Source organism: Prinia subflava, chromosome 6 (genome assembly GCF_021018805.1).
Source record: "Prinia subflava isolate CZ2003 ecotype Zambia chromosome 6, Cam_Psub_1.2, whole genome shotgun sequence".
NCBI classification, from domain to species: domain Eukaryota; kingdom Metazoa; phylum Chordata; class Aves; order Passeriformes; family Cisticolidae; genus Prinia; species Prinia subflava.
The window spans coordinates 4,906,688-4,916,570 of NC_086252.1; the positions used below are offsets into that span (position 1 = coordinate 4,906,688).

At 45.4% G+C, this 9,883-nt stretch overlaps 2 protein-coding genes across 2 annotated transcripts in view; one reads left to right on the forward strand and one right to left on the reverse strand.

The window, feature by feature from the left end:
* ZNF804A (zinc finger protein 804A) overlaps positions 1–7,218 on the reverse strand; it is a 148,747-nt gene extending 141,529 nt beyond the window's left edge. Inside the window, exon 1 of the mRNA XM_063399939.1 lies at positions 6,433–7,218. Within this exon, the coding sequence (XP_063256009.1) occupies positions 6,433–6,543 (111 nt within the window). The 5' untranslated portion in view covers positions 6,544–7,218. The remainder of the gene's footprint in view (positions 1–6,432) is intronic.
* Positions 6,671–7,744, forward strand: LOC134551870 (proline-rich protein 2-like). Its single transcript, XM_063399852.1, has 3 exons — positions 6,671–6,725; positions 6,773–6,898; positions 7,212–7,744. The coding sequence occupies exons 1-3, from the start codon at positions 6,671–6,673 to the stop codon at positions 7,742–7,744; spliced, it is 714 nt and encodes a 237-aa protein (XP_063255922.1).
* Positions 7,745–9,883: the final 2,139 nt, after the last annotated feature.

Here is a 9,883-nt window from a genome sequence, read left to right on the forward strand (position 1 = left end):
GTCTAATTGGTTTAAAGACTTGAAAAATATCTGTGGTTTTGAAAATACACGAGCCAGCTTGCTGTTTTCCAGTTAGCAACATGGTAAGCAATATGCCAGCAACGCCGTTTTCCAAGTGTGAGCAACGTGTTAAAATTAATGTTGTGTATCTCAGAGCTAAGAGATTGCTATGGATATCTGCATCAGAAAATAGTCAAGGCAAAGGCTCTCCTCAGACTTATTCTTTAAGGCCTCGATTGGAAAAAACTAAACAAGTGTACTAATTTAACCATGGTAATAGTCTAATTACATTCAACAGAATACCGTGTTTGAAGCTTACCATGCATTTAATAAGCTTTTACAGTACAAAAGTCTGCTCAGTAATAGCTCTGAAGCAGAAGCTGCCCCAATTTAAATCTGCTGCATGCTGGACTCCAGCTCCTGCTATTTTTTGGACCAGATGATGGAGTCACACAGCGTCTGATGGACATAGGAGTGCTGTATCTCGCTGCACGAGGCCTGAGACCTCTCTGAATTTCTCTGGAAATGCATTTAAAATTCTGATAGTTTCCCCTTAGCTCACCAAAACAAGCCTGCTGATAATGTTTTGAACCAGAACTGTTTACAACTCACACAAATAAACCAAGTCACCTGAGCTCAAACAAATGGACTTTAGAAGTAGGATACCATTATGATTTAATTGTTCCTTAAACTTTACCAGTTTATTCTGTTGTCTCCTGAGTGGCTGGTTTTCAATCATGATCTAAGTAATGTTTATTAATTATTAAAATTAAATTAGGCAGAATTTATTCTGCCACTTTAATATTTTAATGAGTTAGGGCTGTTGAGCTTCTGTCACAGAAAAGATGTGAACGCTTTCAAGTTCCAAACCTAGGTCAAAAAAGACATTAGCAGATCCACAGGGAACATAACCACTGGAGAAAGTAACAGGTGATTTTTCTCCCTTAAGTAATACAATGCTGGCCTAGCAACTCAACCCTAAAAACTCTTCAACATTAAAGAAGAAAAACAATGTACTGCAATAGTTCCATTAAATTCTCCATGTGTATGATAGAATTGAAAAATTACCCTCCAGCTACTAGTAATATACAATATGACAAACAGAACTGCAGGATGTCATTTTACCAATATTTAAAATAAACCTATGGTAAGTGTTGGTTATTTTATATGTGTACTAGATAGCTTGAAATCAATGGACATTTACCCTGATCATGCAGAATTACAACTGCAGTTATAATTCATCAGGAAATGTTTTAGTTTAATACTTTCTTCCTGTGGTAGGGAATGGATATTTGTAATAGAAACTCTCATAAAATACATTTTTATGTTGGCCACAACCTATTTACTTTAGTAGATGTGGAAATACAAAAATATTCTACGAGCTGTGAAAGCGCTAAAGACAACAGACAGCCTGAGCAACAGATGGCACTTTCAGAGGGCACCAGTGTGACAGTATTTGAACTCCATGGAGTTTTCATAAAAATACAGGCATGACCTAGGACTTCTGAAAGGAGTTATAAACAAATTAATTACTTTATTAATTAATTAATATTCCTGCAGTCATAACCAAGGTGGCTGGGGGGCACAAAGCCGTACCACATGAAGTTCATGAGATCATCTTCTCCACCAGGCTTATGGCATGGAGTTCAGAGTTTGATTCCATTTTTAAGCAATTTGTGACTGCCACCCTTGGGCCTGGGGAGCACTGTTTCCATTCTACCTCCTGTGCTCATACATTTAATTAAAGTATATATACCTGTTTGTAGGTTCATCACTGTCACAAAAATAGATTCTTGTGTTTGGTGTAGTTGGTCCTTTGACCAACTGCTAATCACGACCTTTCTAATCTTACCTACCTTCCATCTGTATCAACAAGACACTTGAAACTAGAATTACTGTAGCAATTTACACCACACAGAGGTCTAAAGTTTTCCCTGACCTCCTCAGAGAAGTGACAACACCTTACTCATTCTGATCACCACCAGAGCAAATGTATTTGTCCAATTAAAAAACATGAAGGAGCCCCACAGGTCCAGACCTGGACCTCTGTAAACCTCAAGGAAACACAGCCATTTACACCCATGCTATATCTTATGGTGAAACAGCAGATACTCAGTCACCAGCCACATACCAGCTACTCAGAAGAACAAAGAGTCAGTTCTCCTGCTGACCAACTAAAAATTATATGTATTAATAAGTATTTTTGAATGGTTTGGGGTTTACATCATGAAAGACATTTTAAGAATTTTAAAAAATCACATGTGGTTCTGATTCCAAACAACTGACTCCTCTCTCCAGAAAGCTGTTTTTTTCATACTAGTTTCAATACTTTTTGAAATTACAAACTGCAAGAGAGCAGCCACAGCACGGAAGATGAATTACAAAAGACAGACTACTGTAATTTGGCATCAATAACATAAGGCCTAAAAAAATAACAGAGTAAGTGCATTAAAAGATCAGAACCATAGGCAAAACAAAAAGTTTGTAGCAAAAAAAAATTTATAAACTGCTACAGCCAAAAAGAACGTCCTGGGGAAAACTTCACAGTCACCAAGTATGAACCCTGGCTTGAAATGGCCAAGCAATCAGGACAATATTCATCGATTAAAACACCAAAAAGCATGAAAATGCAGAAAGAGCACTAGAAATCTGAAACATCATTGCATAGTACTGACCCACATGGTAAGTTTTGAGTTTCTTGTTCAGAAACCATCTGCCACACAAAGACAACAGGGCAGTTGGTTCACTTAGACAGTACTCCAGCAACAAAAAACAACCTTCCAGAGAGCTGCCATGGAGTACTCCGGTGGCAGATTAGCTATTGTTAGGAGACTGGGCATATCTGAAGGATATTTCAGGAAATAGAAATTGCAGAGGGAGAGGATAAAGTCTTACTCAATGGCGCAAACACCACCAATTTCTTTTAACCATACTGCTCCATTTTTCTGAAGTTACTTTTTCGTAAGAGTTTGGAAGCTGTTCTTCCACAGGGGCCCATCTCCCACCAATTTGTTATTCAGATTGATTTTCCTGACAAGCAGCAGCAGATAACAATTAGGCAAGGGATCCCCAACAGCTACCCAGTGGGGCAGGGGGACCACATGCATTGAGTACTGGGCAAAGCTATCAGGTACCCAGAATTTACTGTAGATACACATTCCTTCATGTCCCACCCTCACCTGACTAAAGGCTCGTTCACAAGGAATTTTTTTCTTATTTCATTGAGTTTTAGGAGTTTTTACAGTAACCTGTTTTCTCAGTTACCTAAATCCACCCTCTCCTTTGTTCCCTCTTGTGCCTCTCACTTCTCTCTGAGCTCAGGTTTTCCCCATGGCTTCTCTTGAGGAATAGAACTGTGGCCTTCCCCACCCTCCTCCTGCTTTGTACCTTTATCCCTCATGCACTTCTCTCCCCCTCCTAAATAACCCCATCTCAAAGCCCACACTCAGTAGGCATTAAAGACAGATGTGCTTTTAGAGAAAGACCAAGGCTACAGAAATGCTGTCATTCCATCTTCTCCACCAAATAGTAACTCTCTGATGCTCTCCACTGAGCAGCTTTTATAGAAGACCAAAGGTTTGTGTTTCATGTTCCCTACCAGCTGACCACAAGTTTGCACCTCTTTCTTGCTGCTGTATTCTGGAAGTTTTGAACCAAATCTTCATAAAGTTTTAAGTGACTAATTCTGTGTGAAAACAGACGCAGGCAGAAGACAAACATGTAACAGTCACCAGCAGAAACAAACAATCAGGAGAAAAAAAAATCTCTCAGGGACCTCTTCTGGAGAGCAGGGCAAAAAAAAAAGGGTTTCAGGGCAATGCCAGGTCACTCCAGAATGGGACAGTAGTGAAAAGGTCCAAGGAGCTTTCTCCCCTGAAGCCTGACCAACTCAGGTTTGAAGACACACCACATAAAATCATCTTGAAACCGCAACATCTGACTAGATCCAGCACTTTTCCACTTGATGTGAATTTCTACTGAAACACATACACTCATCTTTATTTCTAGACAGTGTGGTGGCAGAACTCTGATGGAGAACCAAAACCTAACAAATAAAAGTCTTGCACAGAAGCAATTCTTTGCTGTACAAAGGGAGGCTGTTTTCAGATTCTCCTTGGTTTATGAGGAAGCAGTGATTTTAGAAAGCTTGGAGCTCAGATGAAGAGACAATGAATGCTTTACAGCAAATAGGAAGATATGTCTGAGTCAGAGCAGCTTCAAAATTTCTGATTGTTAACTTTACAGTTCCTGTTTCTCCTAGTCTTATTCTATGATTGAAAACAGCAAGAGCATATTAAAAGGCTGTGTTCTTACAGGAATTTCTTATTCTAGCTTACACTAATAAATATTTTCATCCTTCCATGTCTGAAAAGGTTGTCTACAGTGAAAATTACCTATCCCCCAAAACAATGAAACATCTGATTTTCCCATTGAAATGGAAGTAAATGTACTTCAGCACTCAGAACTCTCAGTCTGAGCTAGTAATGCCCTGTATCACAACTCAGTGGTACCTTTACCTCCCATAAATTAAAAAATAGCCCAAATAGAAACACAGCCCTTGATGGCTGCATCTATACCATCTATTTCATAGGGAAGGATCTCATTTTGCTGTCCACAGAGCCAACAGCAAGAACTCTTCCTTTTTGACACAGCAGAAACTTCACCAGTGCTCATTGCCCACAGAGAAGCTGTTAAGGTACGGGTTCTTGAGGCAGTCCCACAGCCAGCACTGCCTTGTCTCCCCTCACATCTACCTCACTGAAGAGCAGGATTGAGTTACATTTCTTCCCAGAGTACATTTTTTTTCTCCAGAGTATGAGCACTTCAAAGCTCGCACAATTATTTTTTTATTTGAATTTGAAGTTAGCACCAGTCTTTCCCAAAATATTTTGGTGGCAAATAGTTTGATCAGTAAATAAATTAATGAGGAATATTGAGAATACAGGGAAGCCTCTTTTTTTCTGCCAAGGGAAAAAATTAAAAAATAAAATGCTGTTGAAGCAGAATCCATTATGAACTGCAAGATAATACACAGTCCAAAAGTTACATCAGAGTATTCTCAGTCCTGCCAAATGCATCTTTACTGAAATTGTTTAGTAGGAAGAAGGTGATGTATCATGCCATTATTTGAAATGCTCCAAATATTTCTGCAGTAGGTCTTAGGTTTGCAAGTGTAACAGTGAAAAATTACACACATATTGCCATCTCATGGATACTACAAATACTTGTTTAAAAATTCAAGAATGAAATCCCTAACAGAAAAATATGCAGAATCTACAGCAAATAAAATTGTAAAGATTTACAACGTGAAAGCAGGAACTTCGCATTTGAAACAGTCCAAAAATCTGCCTCAGATTCTCTCGTAGTAGTTACTATTTTTATGACTTGGCTCAGACTTGCTTTAATCTCTTTATTTAAGGAGAAATTGCAAGCTTGCCAACTCCAGCAAACGTTAAGTACTTCAGTAAATTCCCAACAATACAGGTCGTGCATTCGAGGGAACAAGAACGTGGTGAGTAAGTTCTGCTCCATCTCCTCCAAAGGGGATTTCTGAATAAGGCAGTGATGGGTGAGAGAGATAAACAACGCGGCTAAGCCCCTCTCTCAGCTCCATCCCCCTCTCCAGACATCTGTCCACACCGTGCTGTGCCGTGCCGGAGATGTTAGCGGTGCAGCTCACCCAGGCTGCCGTTATCCCACATCCCTTTTATGTGAGCAGGCAGGAGAGCACATGGATTGCCAAGGCTACTGCGTCGTCACTCTCCCATTAAAGTTCAGGAACAGCACGAAGCGAGTTCGAGCGAGTCAGCAAAACCATAGGAAACCCAACAGATGTAAAGACACCTAAGGATGGAGGATGGTTTCGGAAACAGTCCCAATAATCTGTGCGGACTTTCCGGAGCACCTAAGCCAAATTGCCTAAACCCACCGAGTCCTGTCAAACCCTGAGTTTTGCTTTCAAAAAGAACTTGGCAGCCAGCAAACCAAAAACGCGGATCGTTTCTCGGGCAGCGCTCGAACAGACACATCTCTGTACCCAGACAAGCAGAACGGACAAGTTTCGGGTCCCCTCCCCGCAGCTCCCCAGGCGGGACGTGCGGCTGTCCCCGCTCGGGGGGACAGGGCCGGCGGTCCCCGGGGAGCCCCGGCACCGGGAGCCGCGCTCAGCGGTCGGCGGCCGCCTCTGCCCGACCTCCCCCGGACTGCGGAGCCCCGGCCCTGCAGGTCCCCGCGCAGGAGGGTCCCCGGGCCGCCCCTGCAGCTCTGCGGGGACACGGCAGCGCCTGCCCGGGGCGGGAGCCGAGGGCACCGCGTCCCCGCAAAGGGCGGCACAGGAGGGGCGGGCGGTCCCGGCTCCCCGCCGCCCAGAGCCGCCGCCGCCGGCCAGAGGAGGACAAGGAGGGAGGGAGAGGCAAGGGAAGAAGCCATTACCAGAGTTTTGTTGCCGTTCTTGCTGAGGGGGCCGCGGAAAACTCCCTTGATGTTGCGAAAGTGCCCGTTGCTGAGGTGCGCGGAGCTGATGACAATGTAGTAGCACTCCATGGGGCCGGGGCCGCCTCCTCGGGCCGGGCTCGGCGGGGCTGGGCGGGGAGGGCCGGGGCCGGCGGCGCCGGGGCCGGCGGGGGCCGGGGGTGCGGCCCCTCAGGCGCGGCGCGGCCGCGGGAGGAGGATGCGCGGCGGGGCGGCCGCGGCGGAGCCGAGCGAGCTGCCGCCGCCGCTGGCAGGCATAGTGCTATTATAGCGAGCAGCCTTGCCGGTCGGCTGCACTGAGCCAATGGCAGGGAGCCACTGGGCTGGTACCGAGCGCTGTCAGAGGAGGACATCTGTCACACGCCGCCTCCACCGCCACCCACCGCCCCACGCCCCGCTGCCCCCGCCGCGGACGGGCCGGCGGCAGGTAAAGGGGGACGAGAGGGGGGAGAGGGCAGAGCCGGCACCCCGACCGCAGCGAGCCCCGCAGGTGGGGTGTGCCCTCCTTTTTCCGGGGGTGGGGACGACGACGAGTGTGATGCCTCTGGGATTTGGGGGGGATGGAGGGTGGGCACGGCGAGATGCCCGGGGTGCGACGCCCCCAGCCCAACGCTCCCGCCCTCCCCCTCCCTCCGAGCAGCCTCCGCGCCCTCCACCGCGCCCTTTTCTTTGTATTTTTTTTCTTTTTTCTTTTTTTTTTTTTTTTTTCTCTACATATTTCTCCAACACCCAACTCGCAGGCATCTCCACCTGCCCGGGCTCCATCGGTCGCCGCCCCCGCCCGCCGCTCTGGGCTCCTCTGGCCGGTGACAACGCAACTGGGGGCAATCGGTCATTTCTCATCCCCGCTCGGGGTAAGCTCCATCCCGCCCTTTGCTGGGCTGCGGCCGCCGCAGCCCATCCCCGCCGCATCCCGCCCGGCAAGCTGCAGGATCAGCAGCGGGCTGGCAAAACTTCTGGCTCACGGCGTCGGAAAGCGCTTGGGGCCGCATCCCCCCTCCTTGGGGGCCGCATCCCCCCTCCTTGGGGGCCGCATCCCCGCTTCCCTCCCGGCGCCCCCGCCTCTCCCCCGCGGGTTCTCACGGTTCTCCCGGCCCGGGGCCGCCGGCGGAGGCTGCTCTGCCCATCCGGCCTGGGCGTCTGCAAGGAAAAGGACAACAACCATGGTGTCTTGCAGGCTCTAGCGCAGACTGCGATCCTCAGCCTCAACGCCCGTGTAATGTACTCGCTCGATTCTACAAAGCCCCCAGCAAACGGGACTAAAAACCATTAGGTACACCAGCGTGAGGTAGCTATGGCATACTCCTGCTCCTTCACCAGCCTAAGCGCTCCTTTCTTTTTTGCAGCACAGAAATCGGAGCTGGCTTCCAGGACCAGGATTTGTCACAGTGTAAGATGTGCACAAGAAAGATGCTTAACTGCGGTTTGTTGCTTTGTTGGGGTTTTCTCCCCCCTAAAAGATATCTGTGATTTGCAGCTGTCTCATGTGGGGTGTGAAACACTCGTAGTTGGCTCATCTTCCCACCTGCTTTACCTTTATTCTGGATTGTAAAAATCAAAATTGATGGGGTGGATTTCCAGTGCCGAAAGAGGGAACACCTTAGAAAAGAAGCCCAGAAACGTGATGTAACATCTGAACATGTCCCTTAGTCAGCACTTACTGCTGGCAACATAATAGCAGTGTCCTGTCATCTTGTCCTCCAAAACGGATGAGCTGCTGCCAGCAGATTCAGGACATACAAACACCTGCCTGGCAGGAATTATTGTCTCAGGTGTTTGCATCCTTGAGGAAGGAAGCCCCAGTTTTTGAGATGTGTCTCCTCCTGATAAACATCTTCTATCATTTACCTCCGTTCGTACACAGTGAGTAGTAAATTTTGACAGCTGTCACTCACTCTTCAGCATTTTCTGTACTTAGGAAGGAATTATGGAAATGGCAAAAGTGGAAAGTTTTGACAGCTGAGACACAGGTGAGAGAGCAGAACTTGCTGCTTCTTGTTACAGCAAAAAAAAAAGAGTGTGATAATGTACACGCACAGCAACGCGATTTTTCTGGTTATGAGGATGTACGTGTACATCTAGAAATAACCAGCAAGTTCGTTGCCATGTGAAAATCAAGTCAATATTATAAATACCTGACAAATTTAACAACACAGTGCACTTAAGGCCTGGTTCCCACTCCAGACAGGATCACGGGTGTGGTTTTCTCTCAAAAATGTCAGAAGTTTAGGTAGGATAGAGAAATGAATGGAAAGATATAAAATTATGCAAGAAATAAAATTAGGCAACTTTTTCCTGAGAATAAATATACTCCAGCTTGGACTAGAAAGTTCTTTTTCCTCCTTCTAAACAGAACATTACTGATATTGTGAGGACCCTTCTGCCTGGGTATGAAACCCCACATATCCACCATCTCAAAGAACTAGAACCTTTTTCTCTGAAATCCTTGCACAGCCCTACCTGGGCCCTTTCAGGGTTGTCCAGCTGCTCTCTGGCCGTTCAGGGATAAGAAGGCACTGCTCTTGTTAAGTGTCCAAGGACTTGGGAATATCCTGCAGCAACAGAGAAAAATATCTACTCCCACAGCTCAAGTTTCAAAGGTTGACTCTGTACCAAACAGAAGTGGCCAACAGCATTGAAAGCTGCTGTAGCTTCTGCTCTTGAAAATCACTGTCCTCCTCTATTAAGGGAGGGAAAAAAACCCAAACAATTAAAAACCACTTGGTTCCTCCAAAGCACTGAATAAACAAAAGGCAAGTGGTGCTAAGTAACACCTAACAAGCAAAATACATTTTTTCTAGTCCTGTTTACTCTAGATGGCCTCTTTTTTTTTTTCTGATCTCTGATACTTTGCTATCTTTACCCTTCACCTAAGTTTTTTTGCCTCATTCTGTTTATTATGATCACACAGACTCAAGATGCTGCTTTCTTCCCAAATCTTCTATTTTTAATAATTTGCTAATTTCATCAGTCCTAACCCTATGGCTCCTGCCTACCATCAGTTTCCCTATTTCATCTCTCTCCTGTTCTCCTGGGTAAGTATCTGGGCATCCAGTTGTTTATATTGCTATTTATTCAAATCTGCTATATAATAATAACCAGTGCTGCTTATTTACTCATTGTCTTATTCTTTTATTTGGGAAAAATCTCCAAGGAGTTGTTCCTGTATGAAACAGCAAATATCAACTCAAGAAACAGGCTATGGATTTGAGAGACTTTCTAGAAAACTCGTGAACTAGAAGCCAGTGGACAAATTAAACTAATGCTTGTGCATTCCACTGTTTTTCTGCCTGTGAGAATACTCAATATTCTGCATTCTAATATTTAACAATATTCATTATTTAAGAAATAGTCCTGGCATAACCCAGAACTATTTCTTTTCATGATATGAAAAAATATTCAGGAGTACAAA

Excerpts from the sequence above, each read along its gene's own strand:
- LOC134551870 (XM_063399852.1), top strand. The coding sequence starts at position 6,671 with ATGCGCGGCGGGGCGGCCGCGGCGGAGCCGAGCGAGCTGCCGCCGCCG. Across the intron at positions 6,726-6,772 it reads GCTGCCGCCGCCGCTGGCAG|CCAATGGCAGGGAGCCACTG; the intron begins GCATAGTGCTAT and ends GGCTGCACTGAG. Across the intron at positions 6,899-7,211 it reads CGCGGACGGGCCGGCGGCAG|GCATCTCCACCTGCCCGGGC; the intron begins GTAAAGGGGGAC and ends CCCAACTCGCAG.